A 20,122-nucleotide genomic window follows, 5' to 3' on the forward strand; every position below is an offset into this window, starting at 1 on the left:
TTGGCATAGGCACTTGTCAGTTGGCAATAAACACACACACACTCACTTAAGCAACATGGCATTGGCAACATGTTGCTAGCAACAATTGGCCTTTTGTTAGTTTTTCTTTTTGGACGGATTTCTTTTCTTTTATTTTTTATTTTTTTACTCCTCTCTCAAAAGCCAATTATTTTGATGAAAATGCTGGTTTTGTTGTTGCACGTCATTTGCTCTGTGGTTAACAACAATGTGGAGCAGCGACAGGCAACAATAGCAAAACACAACGAACTAACTAACTAATACTGCGTTCAATTTGATTGGTTGTCTAGCATTTTGAAAACAATTTGTTGTAATTGCTTGTTTTTCTGTTTGGTGGTGTTTTGTTGTTGTTGCTGTTGTTGCTGCTACTGTTGATTAATGTTTTTGTCTTGTATTACCTTTTGGCTTAGCCAACATCAGCAGCAGCAGCCATAAAAGGATAAAACAACTTAAGTTTTAATTCCCCCAAGAAGGAAATATCTGGATATTGAAAAAGAACAAAGAAAGCTGCATTGGATTTTGCCCTTAAGTTTGTTATATCAAAAATGAATATACTTATACATATAGTTTCGATCAAAATTTGACGTTGCGACGTTTCGGTTACGAGTCCAGAGTTTGGGTGAATAATTCATGTTTACTTGCCTCTTGTATTTGACCATTTGAATAATGTTAGACGTATGCATTCAAATTTTTCATGCTAACAAATGAGCAGGCATTAAACTGGTAACGACTTTGATTGAATGCCGCCGCCACCGCCGACTGTCTTGAGGCTTACTGGAAATCGCGTTTTGCATTTTGGCTACCGTTTAAACGTGTGTGTTGGCTCAAAAAACAGAAAAATTTGCATCAAGCAGCTGTATAAATTTGTTGCAAGTTGCAGGCAAAGTTCCTCGAACAAACGCATGTCAAATGTCAGCATTGAATTTGTAGATAAATCAGAGGACAAACTGACTGACTGACTGACGGACTGACTGACTAACTGACTAACAGATAGACTGACTAACAGTCAGAGATTGTTCACTCTACATACGGTCCTGTGAATTGTGGGCGGGTTCGGATGCTTAATTTAAGTTTTTGCCTCAATTTGGTATTTATTTTTTAATGAAGCTTGTCTATTGCATTTGTTGTTGACTTATTGTCTGATTGATTTTCTTTGATTCGTGTAAGTTGTATGTCCTTACGGTTCTCCTCTCTCTCTGCCTGTCCTCAATCTGTAAATATCAGACAGTTGTTTGTTACCTAGAGCAAAACATTTTCTTAGAAATACTACAAAAAAGACAACAAAAAAAAAACCCAAAAACGAGATTTGTGTTGACGATGTCTGAAGCTCTTTACATTTTATTAGACCCACATGTGTTCGTCTAAAGCGGGGAAACAATGTCATAAAAATTTTTCGCTTTGACTTCCCGTATACACTTCTTTCTCTATCTCTCTCTCTCTCTCTCTTTGGGTGTCTTGCTTATAAAGCTTTATGTTCAAAAAAATGTATTTTTCTCCCTAAATCTCATTAAGTTGCCTTTTGTGAACAATTCATGCCGCATTTTACTATGTATATACATACTATAGACTGGACTGGATATGGGCTTTACTCTGTGTATATTTTTTTGCGCTTTAATGTGAGTGAACAAAGTTTGAGCACGTTGCTAGTCACTGAATCACTTGGCAAGTTGACAGCTAATCCCAGGTTCGAGTCGCAAGTCCCAAGCCAAGACCAGACTTTGTCTCAGTCTAGTGACCATACACAGAGAGAAAATGATGCAGGAGGCAGCAAAAGAGACAGAGTGATAGTTATATCAGGGTTTTGTTTGCTGTTCCCAGTTCTAGACATTGATTTGTTGATTTCGTACCATGTGGCGTATGAGCAATGTTGTCAATTAAAAGTCAATTAAAAGTGTGCCGCCAACACACAAAAAGCCACAACAGAGAGAGAGAGAGAGAGAGAGAGAGAGAGAGAGAGAGATATGGATAGATAGTTTAGTTTCCTATTTGGCATATAGACTATTATCCAACCATCTGTTCTCCATGTAAGTAGTAACAACCCGTGCCTGAACAATTTCGCCTCTGGCGACCTCATCCCCTCTTGTTTTCATTGTAAATTCTCTTTTCAATGCTCTTCAATTTAATTTAATTTCGCAATGAATTGAAATTTCAATTATTGTTGGTTGGTGTGCGCGGCGACACAATTTCGTCAGATGAGCCCACACAGCCCCCTCCCTTGCCACCCCACGCTCCACTCGTCTCGTCTCTTTGCCCGCATGCAACTTCCTTTTTAATGGCGCCTTTTTTTGTTTGTCATTATTTGCATCATTTTATATTACATTTATTTAAAAGAAGCTCGTTGTTGCTACTCTTGTTGCATGCCGACAATTTCCATTTACTCATGATCAATTTAAATTGCATTTTATTCATAATATGATTTGAATGCTTTCAATCGATTGACCTAAACCTAACAATTTATCAGACTGATTGATTCATTTGGGTGTGTGTTTTGCTTGTGCTAATACCTTAAACAATCAACACTTGCTACACAGGTGTAAGAGGACCACTCACCTTTAAATTTCCGAAACTATAATTAAAATTTGAACCTTTTGTGGTTTTCGGTTCATCCCCAACTGAGGTCCAGGGTCTTACTTTAACAGCAATCGCCTCAATAAGATTGCGCAAAATGTGTGTGTGTGTGTGCGTGTGTTCGTGTGTGCGTTGTGGACCACGCCTACTTTTCTTCAGTTTTGGTTTTCTTTCTCTCTCTCTATCTGCTTCGTTCGTTATTGTTGTTTCTTATTAAGTTATACGATGGATGCTATGGTTAATGAATTCATTATTGGCCTAAATGCTGAGCTCTCTAGGATTTGTCTAGTAGTCAAAATTGTTTCCTCATCTCTCAATTAGTGGTTTGACCCAATGTCTTGCCAAAAAGAGATGTTGTTATAATTCAAATTATTTTCTACCTATGCAAAACCAAGTTGAAAATTCATTTCATTTGGGAATCTTAATATTATAATTACTTGAGGATACATATATTCAATCTGTCATGGACTTTGTTTAAGAAAAAAAATAAAACACAAAAATGAAGCCATTTTGTTTTGTTTTTGGTTGTTAATTTGCTGCCTTGTTATGGCCACGATTATTATTTTGCTCAAGTCTAAGATATATCTGTAGAGTTGGCCAACTTTCACTTGCTGGTGGAAGCGGAAATTTTCGAAAGCATATCCCATTGCCTACGCCCCAACCATAGATTATATATAAGCATATATATTGTTTTTTTTGTTTCTTTTGGCCACTTTTCGTTATTTCGGGCTGGCCAATGCACAAAAATGCAGACAAAAGGCCAGCACAACACCACAACAACTGAAACTAGCCAAAGTTGAAGCTAGAAATGGAGTTGGAGTTGGATTTGGTCCACATGTAAGGCCACCACCACGCTCTCTGGCTAGCCCAGCTGCAACCGCAGACGAAATGTACGCAAGCCTGGAGGTAGTCAACCGCACCCCACGTGCTTTTTTAGCTGCTTTTGGTGCATAGGGTGTTAGGAACGCGATTGTGGGTCGAGGGGGGATTCGATGTCTACAGGGGTGGGCATTAAATTTTAGCGCGACCGAGAAAAACAAAGCAAAAGCCGAAAAAGCAGCTGAAAAAGCCGAAAGCCAAAATGCTTCAATGGTTTGTCCAAATGGTTGGCCGCAGTTGCCTTTTGCCTGCAGCTGCAGTTAGAGAAGCAAACGCCATTGAAAATGCATTGAAATTGTCGTTGTTGTTGTTGTTGTTGTTGTTGCCAGTGGACGACGACAGTCAGTTAGCCAAGTGGAGTTGAGCCAGGCCTAGCCCCAACTCTTGTATATACATATATATATATATATGTTGATTTTTTTTTTGTTTCTGCTTTTCTGCGAGCGCCGAAAACATAACGAATTGTTGTGGCAATCGCTTCGTTCCAATTGAATGCATGCCACGCCAGGAAAATCTCCAACTCCAACTCCAATTCCAACACCAACTCTGTCTTCAACTGGAACGGCAAAACAGCTCTCTTTTGTGGTCAATGATAAATTTGCTTTGGTTTAAATGCTGGCCAAAATAACAAATGCTAGTGTTTTGGCAAATTATTTATGAACCCAATTGAAAAGGCTTGAACGCTTTTCCAAACATTGGTGGGGGGAGTTGGAAATTGTTAAAGATTTTGCCTCACTTTTCCGAATCAGATCAAGTTCAAGTTGAGTTAGAGTTCGAGTTGCAATTGAAGTTGAGATGACTTGACTTGGCCCGCTAACCATATGTGGCTGTAGATTCCAATTGAATTGAAGTTTAAACCATTTAAGGGACTTCAATTAAGTTGGGCCCTCAACAGTCAACAGCAACAGTACAAACAACAACTACAACAACAACAATAACAACTTGGGACAAAAGTACTAAATGCTATATTTATGTGACAGTTCCATCAGGCTGGGCAAGTTTTGCCATAAATTTGCGAAACATGTTGTAATGCTGTTTGTCAACAGTTTTAACAGTCACATAAATTAAAAGCTAGTCAAGTGCTGGGGCACAACTGCAGTTGCAGCAGCAGCAACAGCAACAGCAAGAGCAACACCAATGGCAGCAGCAGCGGCAACATCACCAACAATCTGGCAACATGGTGTTAACATTTTTCGCCCCAAAGCCAAAGCAGAAGAGTCAAAACGAAACTGAAAAGAAAGAAAGAAAACCAAACAAAAAAAAAACAGCAAAAGAAAAAAAATAAAAGAAAAAAATCTCGTAAAAATCCATGAAAATTCAACAGACGACAATGAAAAGTTTTGCTGCTGCTGCTGTAGTTGCCAGTTGTTGTTGCCAGTTGTTGTTGCCATTTGTTGTTGCCAGTTGTTGCTACTGTTGTCGTTCAGTTTCTAATGTTTATACGTATACATATATTCTAGTATATATAAATGTATATTTTATGTTCTTAAATAGTAAATGATTTAAATGCGACAAAGATATAGATGAACAATATAAAAAATTAATCATAAACATCTTTTGCCCCCTTTTGGAAGTTATTTGCCTTTTCGTACAGTAGATTTAGACATCTTCATGCTTAAAATGAAGTTTAGGTTTATTGGCTTTTAGTAAGCAAGTTGGTTTAGTAACTTCTATTAGCTTTAGTAGCTTTGGTTTAGTAACATCTATCAGCTCTAGTCTGCATTACTCTAGCAATATAAAGGCGGGAAAATCTACCTTATTTTCTACATTTCCTGATTAAATTACTTTACAGTATTGCTTTAAAGGATTTACACTCATGTTTGTTTTTAATAATAACTTTAATTAAAATTAATAATAAATTTATCAACTGTCGTTTTTTGTTAAACATTTTGGAACAATTTTCTTACCCCTGAGTAAAAATTTTATAAAATATTCATATTTTTTATTAGGGAGAATTTAAACTATTAATCCAAATGCAAATGTTGAGAAAAACAAATGTTTCATGTAATCCGAATGTGTCTCGCTTGCACCCACTTAATTAAATGGAATGTGTCACTTCTTTGTCATTGATTTAAAAAACATTATGCACTATAACGTTTTTATACAAAAAAGAGAAATTATTAAAGGGAACAGCAACCGTTGCTAACTAATTGAGTTATTGTTGCTGTTGTTCAAAGGCAAATTTATTAGACACGAAAAAAAAGCTTATAAAAGAAACAGACTATCATGGATAGTTATTCTCCCCTCCCTCATACCCATACCGTATACCCTTCAGTTTGGTTTTCTAATGATCTAAAAATCCAGTTCCCTACCGCAGTCAGCGATGCATAAAGTAAACTCAACTTTAAATGGGAATAAAAATTAAAAAAAGAAATTCCACAGCTAAAGTTGACTGATTTCTAGAATTCTTCCTACCACCATTTTATATAGTGTTTTGTTTTTTTTCTTTTTCTTATTTTTTGCTTGAGTTATTTCTTTTGTAGACTTATTTCTGCCAAGTTGCCACAAGAGTGTGTGTGTGTGTGTGTGGGAATTTTCTTATCTGATTGCTGGACGCTTTCTTGTAAGAAAATAACAACAACACCAACAAAAAAAAAAAACAAAGGTGCTTGGTCCGGTAAGACATTGACCAAGCGCGTTTTCGTATAATTAAGGTAAAGTAGGTCTATATAGTTAGAAGTTTCTCACACAATCAACAATCAACATAGAGAAAGAGAGAGAGAGAGAGAGTGGCAAAGAGCGGGGAGAGGGGAAGCTGAATCTTTGCCTTGTAATTTACATGATGATGTATTCAAAAGTTTACAATATATGCAAATCTCACACTATTCGATCTCATCAAGTATTCATTTTCGATTTTCTGTTTTCAGACTTGGTTCTTCACCGATACCGATGACCATTATTACCAGGAGAAGACAAGTGAGTAAAGGAAATCATAATTTAAGCAAGTCTCAAAAATTGTGGCACCCGCGCTTCTTCCTTCCCCATCCACATACACACACATACACACCCCCACCCAATACCTTCTGTTGCCCCAAAATTATATTTTTGAGGAAAAAAAAGAGAAAAAATAACCAGCAAATTTATCACAAAAGATTCTCGAGCCTGTAGTCCGACCTCTTACCTTTCGATCCGTTTTCGGTTGTTGTTTTTTTTTTTTTTTTGTTTTTTGGTCCGTTCTCAATTTAGTTTCACATCAGCCACGGGACACGCCCACCGGACCGCCTAATATTGGCCACTGTCTGGCATTCGGGGCCAAAAGAGACGAAAAAAAAAACCGATTAAAGTTTATAAATTCCATCATCTCTATGGGGGAAAAAGTGTGTGTACCGACCTCGATGAAAAAAAAAAAAAAATAAAAAACAAAATAAAGAAGAAGAAAAAAATCTTCATCACTCACCCGCATTTTAATTGAATTGCAGCTTGGCCTGCGCTTCGGTTTCAAGATTGAAGTTGCTGCTGCTGCTGCTGCTGCACGAAAGAACGAATGAACCTCTGTTCGAAGAGTTTAATTAAAAAAACAACAACAAGAATAACAAAAAAAAAAGTTCAAATTTCAATTTCGCTTAAAAAATTGTGTTTTATTTTTGCATACACATAGAGAGAGAGGGGAGAATGATGAGGATGAGGATGAGGATAAGGCTGGTGGGACAAAGTGTATGCGATCTCAAATTTCATATACACGCACACTCAAACACATACACACGCACGCAGACTCCTTGCAGATTTTGCGGTATTTTGATTAGGCAAAGAACTGGCCAAAGGATTCTGCTAAACACACTTGGGGATTTTGAGTTATGTGTGTTCGGTTACCCTTACCCTGAGACCCTTAGCCATTCTCTTCTTTTTGGTATGGGACAAAGGATAGGAAGGATTGAAGTTTGTCCCCTTCAGCCAAGTGTGCATATGTGTGCATGTGTGTGAGTGTGTGCGCTGGTTTGAGTGTGTGTGTTTTAAATATTTCAACAATTTTCATCCAATTAAGGCGCAAAAGTTTTTGTGCGTTGCTCTGCTTTTTTTGCCGCCTTCTACTCCATCTCCATCTCCTCCTTAGGCATCTCTCTTTCTCTCTCTCTCTCTTGCTCTCTCTCTGTTGTCCCTTGTATCTTTATCGGCGTCGACAACGACGGCGGCGGCGGCTGTCAAACGATACAAAATGTATCCGCTGGATATGAGCGGCATTCTCGACTAACAAGCTACTGTTTTTGGTCTCTCCCGTATGTGAGTGAGTGTGTGTTTGTGTGTGTGTGTGTTTTGTATTTGGTTGATATGAACTTGGCCTTTTAGTTAATTAACATAGAAGTGGTATCCTCAATTCGCCCCCTCCGCCTTATCCACCTGACCAGCCTGCATATCATCCTTCTGTTTCTTGTTCCTCGCTTGCTTAATTACTTACCAATCTTTATCAAAATGTTACCACAACCCTTTTTTTTTTTTTTTTTTGTTTTTGTATTTTACTCATCTCTTTTCTTCAATTCGTTTCCTTTTTTTCCGCAGAGGGCCATCTCATAAACACGAAATGCTCACAGGGCCATTTTCGCAAGGCCTTGTGCTGTAAAATGTCTGCAGAATTGGATGTCTTTCTGGAGAGTGGCAAGAAGTGAGTATTATCTACATAGTTATAAGCATATTGAACATGTTTTATTCGATTTTCTTCTTATGGGGCAGATGGATATTCCCATTCTCATATACATTTTTGCACATACGTGTTTCAATTTCATGCAAAATTATTACATTATTCTGTTGCAAAGGAGATGTTGCTAAAGGTCATGTCCCTGATGGGTTATTCTGCTGTAAATGTTGTCATATTTGCCAGCTAAATGCTCATTCGGTGCATTTTTACTTAACAACTAGAAATATATTGCCGAGAGCAATGACTTTTTATAGTTGTTGCTGTTGATGTTGCTGTTGCTGCTGTGGTTGCTACTTGGGTTGTAATAATAGACTTTAATGCTTTTAATAAGCAACCGCAAGAGAAGCCCATCATTCTATCCATGGGTAAAGCAAACACCCAGCACTGTTGCAGCTGCCATGCGTTCTAATTTGCGCAATTAAGACGCAGCAAACATCGCCCCTCTCTCTCTCTCTCTCTCTTTCTTTCTTGCTCATTCACTCTGCATCAGCCACTCGAAACTTGTCCGGCAACAACAAAACCGCAAAGAACCAGAAAAGACACTTCAACTAGCGCCCAAAGGAGCAGCCTAGAAATTCTTTACTTGGTTGTTACTTGGCTCGTTCTTTTCCTTACTTCTTACTTTACTTATTTGTAATTACGCTGAGCAGAAAACTAGAAATCTAGAACAACTCGGACATGCTTGGACTTTAGATAGATGATGAGGATGACGAGAGCTGTTCTGGCTGTTGTTGTTGTCGCTGTTGTTGTTGTTTTCATCTTAAGTTGACTGGCCGTTTTGGCTTAGAACTTGAAACTGTCATTATAAAAGCGCAGAGCATGCAATCAATAGCAATAGCCACAGCCACAGCAACAGCAACAGGAACGGCAACAGTAAGAGCAATATGTGGCCTGCAACATTTTGTTGCTGTTGTTGATGCTGGGAGTAGCAGTAAAAAAATGAAACAAAATAAATGGCAAGCAATGAAAATGTGCAGTTATGAGCAAAGAGAAGACTCTTGTTGCTGCAGTTGATGCGGTTACGGCTGCGGCTGTTGCTGGTGGTGGGTCCAAGTCGAAAAAAAAAACAAAAAAATATGAAATGGTATCAGGTGGCACAGGAAACTGCTTGGGCATCCTTCTTCCCTCCCGGGCTTGGGCTGATTGGAGACGTTTAAAAATTTTGCTTAACTGCCAACCGGCCAGCAGCAGCAGCCAGCACCAACAACAACATTGAAATCGAAATCCCTGGCCAAACAAAACCCAAGCGAATCATGAAAAAGAGGTTAATTAACGTGCATTCGAACTGGCAATTATGGCACGCTGCTGTGCCCGCTACTTCACTCCGCTGTCGCTTGGTTTACTTGCTGCTGCTGCTGCTGCTGTTGCGTTCCTTTTTCTCTCCTTACAACACCGTGTTGCTGCCGTGCGTATGTAAGTTGTACAGCAGCAACATGTTGCTACCAATGAAATTGGTTTTCTTTTTTTTGTTTTACACTAAACAGTGGGGTGCCGCTGTGGAGTGGGTCCCCCCCTGCCTCCCCAAACCCCTTCGCCGTCGCCCCATCAAAGCAAAAGTAGTTCTATTAAATGCAAATCTTGCAAAGAGCAGATTTTTTAATTGCATTTTCTGTTGTATAATGTAAATTTATTTGCGCATAAAAAATGAATTATTTGCTCCACTGTGCCATATACATACATATAGAGAGAGAGGGGAACGCCTTTTCGTTCGCCTTGGCTGGCTAATTGCACGACGAAGTGGTTGCTGCTGCTGCTGCTGTTGGTGTTGGATATCCATTATAATACTGAACAATTAGTGCAATTTAATTATAATTACAACAGCAACAATAGCTAAAGCCAAAGCAACTGCAAGTCACAAATAAGTCATAGACAACAACTAGCCAATGACCTGGCACGTCACTCTCAAAACTCTATTCCATTAAATGAACCGACAGCAATCATCAATTATAAACTTAAAGCCGTCGACGTCGTGAAATCGTTTCGGACAGTTCATAAAGAAATTCCACACATAGGCGCCAAAGGTGTTTACGTAAAAAAGGGTTATGCCCCACTGTGCGCGACATTTTGCTTGGAAAAATATATATATTTATTAATTAGTTTTTTTGTTGTTGTCTCATATATATGTATGTGTGTGCGTTTTTGTTGTTTGCCTTGTCTTAAGCTGAAAATTCCTTTCTCAAACAAAAGCAAAAGCAACAAAAAAAAAAAAAGCAGCTTTGCTTAATCTCTTTCGATTTATTTGTTTCAAGTTCTAATTTATCTTTTATTTTTTTTTCTCCATTAAGTTTTGGGTGTGGATATTGTAGTGGGACAGCAGCAGCAGCAGCAGCAACGGCCACACCTAATGTTTTCGAGGAGATACAGTTGCTTGCTGGCAAAACTTGTCAGGCAATTGTATAAACAGACACTTATCTGATTGCAATCACAGGTTTTGTTTCGAAAGAGAGGTAAAGAGACCTTCAATGACGCATAAGCAATTTCGATACCCTATCCTTCAGATAAACAGATGAATAGGCACTATATACATATCTGATTGGCCTAGTTTTTAGTTATAAATTCTTGGGCAGAAAGAGTCACTCAAAAATTGCAACTATTTTCACAGTTTTTATATTATCCTTTAATTAAATTAGCCCAGACCCAGAGAGTTTAAGAGGAGTTTGCTAATGTGGCATGAAGTAGTGTATATCCGACAACGACTAACTATCTTACTTGGCCTTTGTTTCTTTCTCTTTGGCATCTTCATCATGTGGCACGCTCAACGTTTTTCACGTTTCGTAATCACAATTTTTTTGACATAATAACGGCAAATAAACTGGCTTTGGGGGACTGTTGATGAGGACTTGGGTAATTACAACACGTATTATGCGTAATATTCACAGCATAAAATGCAAATGGAGTACACAACACCAACAACAAAAGCAAGGAATCGAAGGCCCAAAAGGATGAGGAGGATGGATGAGGAGGGCCGTCATCAGCCGTCAAGCTTTTTGATGATCATAATGATGTTACATGCCATTTAATGATGAACTGTTTTGTTTTGGCAATCCTCTCCTCCATCCTTAAATAAGGCTCTGTTGCTTGTTGCTTGGAATTCCCAATATTTTGCAGGGTGCGTGGGAATTTTAATATTTTCTTTTTGTAAAAATTGTTGTTGTCGTTGTTGTTGTGGCTTTTCGTTATTTTAATATGATTTCAGTTGTTTGCTCATCAATGAAAATTTCCCAGGCGCCTTTGCTTTGCTTGCTACTTGTTGCCAGCTTGTTTTTCCCCTAAGCTAATCCCATATTGAGCCATGAAATAATAACACTAGAGGGGGACGAGAGTGAGTGAGTGAGTGAGTGAGAGAGAGAGACATAAAAACCCATCTCCATCTAAGTCTGTGACAATTTTTAATTGTGGTTGGCAATGCACTCAATGCAGTGGGATTTTCTTTTATAACAGAGAGTGAGAGAAAGAGGGAGATGGGGGAAGAGAGTGTGATCTAGGGGGTGCCTGGTGAGGGGTTAGGAAAAATCATAAGCATTCCGTGGCATATGTGGAAAACCAGATGTTGCATGTGTGAGAAAAAATTTCTCTTCGTCTTATATTTGTTGTTGTCTCTGTTTATAGGAGATGCGTGTGAAGCGAACTGCAACTTCACTTTTTAGTTGGGAGCTACCAAGCACTCAATGCGACACTTCCACAAGCGTTTTAGAAACGCATCCATTTCATTTATATGCCACTTGTGGCACCACCACCAACAACAAAAATAACCACAGCAACCGCCACCGCCATCACCACCACCGCCACCACCACCTCAATTATTCAATTGAGTCAATGCAAAGGGGATAAGTGGGGTAGAGAGATGAAGATGTAGATGGAAATGGGGATGGGAATGTGAATGGGGATGGGGATGGGGATGAGGATGTGTTTGGTTGAAGGTGGAAAGGCCGCAGTAAATAAATGTTGACATTGCTGTCGTTGGTGTTGCTGTTGTTGTTGTTGTTGTCGTTGCTGTTGCAAAATCTTTTTATCAGAATTTGTGGCAAGCGGAAGCAAGCAATTCCAATGTATGTATATATGCATATGAAGTTGCAATAGCAACAGAGAAAAATGCAACTTCTACTCTAAAGTTATCCACATCCGGGAAGTAGTAGATGAATCAAATAGAGCAACAGACAGAGAAAGAGAGAGAGTGTGTGAGAGAGGGAGACTAAGCTAGTTCTAGTTTAGATGTATGCCCCTCTTAGTCGCTTCCTACTCCCACACACACACACACACACAACACAATTGTCAACAATTGGCTTCAATTTGCAAACATGTATCTAAAAGATACATATATATTCACGCTTTTGGTTGCGGTCTGTTTTGTTGTTGTCTCAGAAATTAATGATTTGCTTTGTCAGCTTGGGGCAAACTATGGCAAAGTGGCAAAGCAACTTGCCGTGTGGTCAACGCTGACAAATGCGTTTCAATTGTTCAATGAGCGCGTCAAAGGCAAGGAAAAGTGAAATGCTTCTTATTGTTGGCTATTGTATCTGCCAGATTCAGATACATAAAAGCAGCGGGTAGGCAAACAGGCAGAGAAATGGGTACGGGCACGGGCACGGGCACGGTCACAGCCACTGGAACTGGCATTGGCACTGGCATTCGCATTGGGCATGCGCGCAGACTCTCTTTCTCTCTGTTTAAATCTTCAACTGACTCATGCTGCACTTAATGGCAAAAAAAAAAAAAAGGAAAAAAAGAAAAGGGAAACCAAATGACAAAAAAGAAGAATTCAAAACTGCATTCAAAATGAGAAGATTAATTTCCCTTTTTAGCTCGTGTGGTCGTTATTATTATTATTGTTGTTGTTGTTGTTGTTGTAGGCCTTGTTGCTGTTGTCATTGTTGCTGTTGTTAATGAGCTCAACATTTTTATTTTTCCTCCTTTTTTTTCCGTTTCTGCTGGACTGATTTAAGTGCCCTGGTCTCGGGCTTAATGTAAATATCTTGTTGTCTGCCTCGTGCTGGCTCTCTCTATATCTCTTTCTCTGTGTCTCTCTGTCTCTCGCTCTCTGTCTGACATGACACATTGATTTGTATCAATCCGCAAATTCGAATCTTTAAAATATTTCAACTTACTGCCACTACTCACCTTTCGTTTCGTTTGGATGACAGCTGACTTATTGCTAATTGCAAGATTCAGTCTTGGGTTTTTGTAAGGGGAGAAAATGAAATGAAATCAGTTCGTCATCCTCTCTCTCTGTCTCTCGGTCTCTTGGTCTCTTGGTTTTTGGCGATCGCTTATCTGGTATGGTGCTCGAGTGCCTGTCAAAATACTTTTAGCGCTGGCTGTTCTTCAGCGGCAACTAAGTTGCCCCAGCTCTTAATGCGAAATCTATTAAGACTGCGCCTTCCCTCTGACTTGTTCTCGCTCTCTCTCTCTTTCTCTATCTCTGCACCAACTCCCACTTCTTCTTCTTTGCCTATACCCTTCCTCTCTCATTCACTCACTCACTCCTTGACTCTGGCTCGAGTTGAAGTGCCCCGTCAATCATTTTTTATTATGGCCCCAGACATAAACTCATTTCGCCTGCAATGTGAAATGACGACGCAGCCGCCGTTGCCGCCAACGCCCCCGGGAGCAAGTTTTTTTGAGTCCATTTCAGACCAGGCAGCTGGTCCAAATTTGCCCACATCAGCAACAGCAGCAGCAGCAACATCAGCAGCAGCATCAGCAGCGAGAATAATTGGAAAAACTGCTATGGAAATAAACTAAAGTTTGCATTCGTTTCGTATTTCATTTTTATTTTTCTTACCCCTTTTTTTTGTTGCTTATGTTGCTTTTGTTGTTGCCGGGCCACACAGAGAACAATTTCTAAGCGATCCATAAGATAAACAGAGCCGAAAACCTGAAAAATAAAAAGAAAAACCAATAGACACTACAATCAGGACGATACCCCTCCAGGTTCAGCTGCCGCACCAATTGAGAGCCCCATGTCTTTCGAAATGAAAACATTTTCATAAATGGCAACGAGCAAGCGTTAATTAAACGACAGCAAACATAAAATAGCAGCTAGATTTCAATTTGAGAGAAGGCAGAAAAAGGGAATACTACATACTATTAGTAGTAGTAGTAACAGATGGAGCGGGAGAAGAAGGAATGGCTGGAAGTTTAAGTTTGGGTTTCATTTGCTTTATGCTATGTGCATAATTAAGCAAATTAAACGAGCATTTTTATGCGTCACGATGCGGCAAAAGGCAGCAACAAATATCCACATTTATGGGCTGCTTGGCTGGCTGCTGTTTCGCACAGGTATCGCATGTGGCAACAATATCTATTCAGGCAATTTATGAGTGCCACATCGTCGAATAGCTAAGCACTGCGGTCCCATCTACTAGATACAACTCCCTAGTCGCACTTTCTCTCTGTGTCTCTCTCTCTCTTTCTGTTTTGTCTGTTTGTTGTCTTCCTTCATTTCCTTTGGCTAGTTGCGGCTTATGTAATAAAAATTTATATTAAATTACCCAACAGATGCCAAGCCAAATGATTCGATTCGATTTTATTGAATACTTACGGTCTCAACGAAAGTTTAAGGCACAAAGTATAAGTCTTTATGCATTAAAAAGTCGAAGATTTTAATACTCTGCTAAAGAAGTTCTAGAATTGACAAGCAACAAGTTGTTAAATTTATTTAAAAATAATAAGCATAATTTATTTTGTTCCAGTAATCAATATTTCTATCTTTTTCGAAAGTTTAACATGGACCCCTTTCTTTTTAATCCAAATTTCGTAATTTAAGGATAAAGATCCAATTGTATAAACAGCACTGAGAGTGGATCAAAGCTATATTGACCTTCGAGATCAAAATAGTTCTCTCCCTTTTGTATGCAAAGATTTATGTAAATTTGCAAAACAAAAAAATGCAAAATTCCTTTCGATCAGTTAAGTATTAGCAGCAAAAAGTTATGATCTCCATTCCACCCCGCAGAAAGGGTATACTATAAAAAAAAGGGGGCCCCTCCACAGTGTGGAGCAAAGCTTAATGCCATCATTAGTCCACCTCTGGCTGACCGGATATGGCTGATCGTTTGTCACTATAAAAAAAAAAAAAAAAATGAAAGAAAACAACTCCAACAAGAATAAAAAAAACAAAAAGGGGAAAAGAAATGGCAGACAGTGAGTGCGGTTCTCCACTAGCCACCTCTTGATTTACTCTACCCCAACCCCTCTTCTTTGTTGGTAATTGCAATTTAAATTAGTGCACTTCTTATGCAGCTCAGCGGAAATAGCCTTGAGAGTCAATCAAGTCTGATGTTTTATTGCTTTAAACGAAACGATTTGGAGATTGTGTGACTACTACACACTAACGGGCAATGAGTTGGTTGGGTGGATGGATGGATGGATGGATAGATAGATGGCTGAATGAATTTAACCAGAAAAACAGGAATTACGCACACCATAGATGGGGTCATTGGCTTCAGGCAATTTGCATACTTTTCCCGTACTGGGACGATTCAAACGTTGCGCCAGTACACTCAAATCCAGATTATTGACGCGTACCATCAAAGTGGGCTCCTTCTCAAGGGAGCGACAAACTAAATTCTTTTGACAATTCAATGCGGTTGCATTCATGGCCATGGGCATCTTTTTCTGTGGGGCATCTGGCAGCAGGCTCATGGATTGGGGACCAACTTCAACGCCAATTTTGGTATTGCCACACGAGATGCAACGAATGCCCGTATTAATGAATCCAGCTGCTCGAGGACACGATTCCTTGTCCTCAATTTGATGTAAACGCTGCTCAATGTCATCAAAACGATCGCGTATGTATTTCTTGAGAGCCGGCATATGGACCTTATCCAATTTACTATCAAGCATATCCTGTAACTCCTCCATGGTGCCAATGAAAGTGAGATTGTATTCCTGGACCAAATTGCGTAGATTCTCAATTTCCACCACACACTGCTTGACCAGTTCCAAGCGCTGGAAAAGAGCCTCCGTCTGCCGAAGGAATTCCTTCAAGGTTTCATAGAATTTCTCCAGCTTTCGACTGACCTCATCCATTTGGTCTATAATAGGCGATGCAATGCGTCGCATTAGTTTCTTCATGAAATCAATATTATGAAGCAGACTGCACGCAATCTTGTTGTCCTCATCGCAAATGGTGCACAGATCCTCGCATGGTGATGCATACTGCTCCCAAACGTGGGTTTGAAACTTCTTATCGTTGACCTTATTACAGATGCGTATCTGTTGAAAATGTCCTTCCAATTTACTCTCCAGTTGAGCAATGCGCTTCTCCAGTTGCTCCACTTTACCCAATTGCTCTGATATGGGTACAATATTCTCCAGATCGAATGGCATCGGCGATATTTTAGATTTCTCCAATATTTTACTTATGCATTTACCCTCAAATCCACCAATTGTGACCAGATCATCTTTACAATTGAGTTTCTTCAGTATAACATTCAATAGACTATGGAGAACGGCCACATTGACTTGGCTTAGCTCTGGTACACCAAGAGCAATTCTAACCAATTGCTCTAAAGTTAGTTCGACATGTTTTGGCATTGTTGTTTTTTCGTTTTTAAGAGAACAAAAATATATAGAAATATTTTATATTGATGAATGAAGAGAGAGGAGAGATTTTTGCTTATGTATGTGAAATAAATTTTAAAGTGAATGAAATTTATATATTTTTCCAGGTGGTTCTGTCACTTTGATGATGACAACTATGTCAATGTACCGAGGCTGGTTAAACTACTCGATGAATATAGCCCCAGTGTGGATTGGTATCTGGGTAAACCGAGCATCTCATCGCCGTTGGAGATCCACTTGGACAGCGTAAGTGCAAATCTCTGTTATTTTTGCATATTTTCCTCTCTATAGTATATATAATTACAAGTTTTGTCTGTCCGATCGATCGCCTTTCTCCTTTTGGGGTACATTGGTACCCCGTTGAATTAGTTGGAGTTGGAGTTGGTCGGCCGTTATTTATGTGGCCGCTTTGGCCATTTGTCTATGCCGCCATTTGGCTTCCAGCTGCCAGAGCAAGCTATCATTAATAACCGATATGATCTGGGCTCAACAGTAACAGCAACAGCAGCAGCACCAGCAGCAACATCAGCCCAAGCACTAGCCAAAGCCATAACTATAGTCTCAGCCTGAATTTGAATCTGAAACTGAATTTTGAGCCAGTTTCCCAACCAACTCCTATGGACCATGACAGGAGGCATTTGAAATATCGCCAACTGATCCCGTAATGAATGTGCTTGCCACAGTTTTGTCGGCTTAAACCGGTGGACTTGTTGTTAATGTTGTTGCTGTTGTGGTTCAATCTGTGAGGATGGACAGGGATTTGAGTAATTAACTAACCCAAATATCTATCTCTTTTTCTGACACTCTCTCTCTCTCCCTCTTTCTCTTTCTGTCTGTTCGCCTTGCATGATTAAAAAATCCCAAACTTTACGCTTCATTTGGTTAACCAAAAAGAGAATAACCAAAAATCAAAAAACCAAAAACACGAAAACAACAACCAAAAATAAAAGAAAAAGAAGAAAAAAGGTCACTTAAGATCCTGGCAAGCATTTTTTTGGGGTCGGCTTTCTTTCGATGATTTTTGTGTATTAAGTTTCCACCTCGCACATGTCCACATTACATGGTCAATTAATCATGTGCTGGGCCAGGTTTCTTAAGCAATTTTCTCTGGTCCATTGGCAAAAATGGATTTTTATTCCTGTTTATCGTTTGCTCTGCTCATCCTCAACCCCAACCCTATCTTCATTCATTCATGAGCCAGTTCTTCCGTTAATCGTTCTCTCCATCTCTCTTTCTTTTTTGCAGAAGAACACTACAACCAATAAGAAGATAACCTTCTGGTTTGCCACTGGCGGCGCTGGCTTCTGTCTGAGTCGAGCCCTGACATTGAAGATGCTACCCATAGCAGGTGGTGGTAAATTTATAAGCATCGGCGATAAGATACGCTTTCCGGATGATGTCACAATGGGTTTCATTATAGGTGAGTAAAGATTGGCACCAACCTCCTCCTCTCGCCGATTAAAAACTAACGGACTCAACTAATCCACCATTTCACCCTGTCTTCCCCTCTCATTTTTCTTCTTCAGAGCATCTATTAAAAGTGCCCTTGACTGTCGTCGATAATTTCCATTCGCATTTAGAGCCCATGGAGTTCATACGCTCGGAAACCTTTCACGATCAAGTATCCTTTAGCTATGCCCACATGAAGAATCAATGGAATGTGATCAAAGTGGATGGCTTTGATCTAAAAACCGATCCGAAACGTTTCTATTCGCTGCATTGTCAACTATTCCCATACTTCAGCTTCTGTCCGCCCAGATGAGAGATAAATGTTGGTATCGATGTCTGATCGATCTCTCTCCTAGAGAAGCTGTTGCAGGCGTGCGCTTGCCTCTTGGACGGTTCTGAACTGATTCCAATGGGCAAACGTCAATAAAAACAAACAAACATACATATAAATAAAAACAAATCTCGCCACTGTGATTTAACATTTAAGTATACGAAGAACAACTCCATTAAATAATGTTTATAAATATAGTTTTTTTGGAATACCAATTTTTTTTTTTTTTTTTTTTGCTTTCTTCCTGTATATAGTATATATGTAGTTATGTGTGCTTCCTATGTAAAACGATTTTGAATCTTCCAAAAATCTGCATAAGTAATGCTACTTATAAATATTAATCTAATTAGGTATTGCAATTGCCACAACTTCCAAGTGCTTCCTTTATCCCTAAACTTCCATTTTTAAGTAGTTTATGCTTTCACTCAAAGTTTAGTTTTTATTTAAATTAATTTGTCTAGTCTATGCTTAAGTTTAGATTAGATTTCCAATGAGAAGAGACTACTAAGTCGTCTAACTAACTAAAATAAATAATAATATTATACTAAATTCAAGTTTCCTAGTTAGTTTTGTTATTAGTTTAGAGTTTTTTTTTTCTTTTAGTATATATACTTTTTTTCGGCCTTTTTAATAATCGAACTTTTTTTTTTTTGTATAAATCATTTTTAATGAATTTTAAGTGTATAAGAAATGTTTGTTAATTTTTAGTTGGCTTTAAAACAAAAAAGACACCTGAAGAATATATATACATACATATATATAACAATATTAAATAAAAATCGAAAAAAAATTATAATGATTCGTTTGATTCTATTGGAATTGTTGTTGTTGTTGTTGTTGTTGTTGTTGTTACTGCTATGCAGCTTATCGGCTCTGTGTCACTTAAAATTCTGTCTACTTGTTGTTCTTTTGGGTTTTTGCATTTCGAAAATTCGTTGTTAATTAACGCTAAAAGCCATGTTTAAGCCGCTAAAGCGTTAACTTTTAACGATATGGATCAGTGAGTGGCCAGAGAATGGCCAAGAGAAAGAGAGAGAGAGCGAGCGAGCGAGCGAGAGCCAGATGGAGAAGGGGGAAAAAAGGAGCTTCGAGGGAAATATAGGCATTGACATGTCCACGTCGATGTCGATGTCGGTGTCCATGTCCTGCGCAGTCAACGTTGAGGGTACCTCAGGAGTTGTCGGTCGGCTGATGTTGTTGTTGTTGCTGTTGTGTGGTGCCTCACGATGCCGTTGCCAATGACATGTTGTGAATTTTTATAAAAGACTCACTCGACTGCCGGTTATCCGAATCAACAAGCAGCAGCAGCAGCAGCACCACCACCGATACCACCTTCAACTGCTGCCCATCGCCTTGTGATATGTTAAACAGTTCTGGGCAATTATTTTTGCCGCTGTGGTATCCAGTTTTTAGTTGCTTATATATAGATAATCAGTTTCCTTGGCCGATGCAGCAGCATCAGCCGATGCCGTTGCTCAGTTTCAGGGGTGCGCTTTAATGAATGAAAGCTGCCAGGGAGTACCACCATCTTGGGCAGAGGTCTGTGACTTGTTGGTCTGGTCTGGTCTGGGCTGGCCTGGCCGGGACTGGCCTCGACCCAGGCTCAGGCTGGCATGCATTTTTTGTGTCTTGTTCGTTTTAATTGCAAGTGAAATCCTTGTCAGCTGTGTGTCTGCCATCCC

The 20,122-nt window shown here is 39.2% G+C and overlaps 2 protein-coding genes across 6 annotated transcripts in view; one reads left to right on the forward strand and one right to left on the reverse strand.

Moving 5' to 3' along the window:
* Nucleotides 1–18,648, forward strand: part of LOC6645590 (fringe glycosyltransferase) — a 40,239-nt gene extending 21,591 nt beyond the window's left edge. For 2 of the 5 annotated variants that reach the window (XM_023177391.2, XM_023177392.2), the window contains exons 10-14: nt 6,333–6,381; nt 7,960–8,062; nt 16,768–16,906; nt 17,906–18,080; nt 18,187–18,634. In XM_023177391.2, the coding sequence (XP_023033159.2) occupies nt 6,333–6,381; nt 7,960–8,062; nt 16,768–16,906; nt 17,906–18,080; nt 18,187–18,422 (702 nt within the window). In that variant the 3' untranslated portion in view covers nt 18,423–18,634. Of the gene's footprint in view, nt 1–6,332; nt 6,382–7,959; nt 8,063–16,767; nt 16,907–17,905; nt 18,081–18,186 lie in introns of all 5 variants that reach the window. The other 3 variants (XM_023177394.2, XM_023177395.2, XM_023177393.2) reach the window with 2 other exon arrangements.
* On the reverse strand, nt 15,339–16,742 carry LOC6645594. The gene has a single exon (XM_002068294.4). The coding sequence runs from the start codon at nt 16,631–16,633 to the stop codon at nt 15,491–15,493; it is 1,143 nt and encodes a 380-aa protein (XP_002068330.1). The 5' UTR covers nt 16,634–16,742; the 3' UTR covers nt 15,339–15,490.
* Nucleotides 18,649–20,122: the final 1,474 nt, after the last annotated feature.

This window comes from Drosophila willistoni, assembly GCF_018902025.1.
Source record: "Drosophila willistoni isolate 14030-0811.24 chromosome XR unlocalized genomic scaffold, UCI_dwil_1.1 Seg143, whole genome shotgun sequence".
NCBI lineage: Eukaryota > Metazoa > Arthropoda > Insecta > Diptera > Drosophilidae > Drosophila > Drosophila willistoni.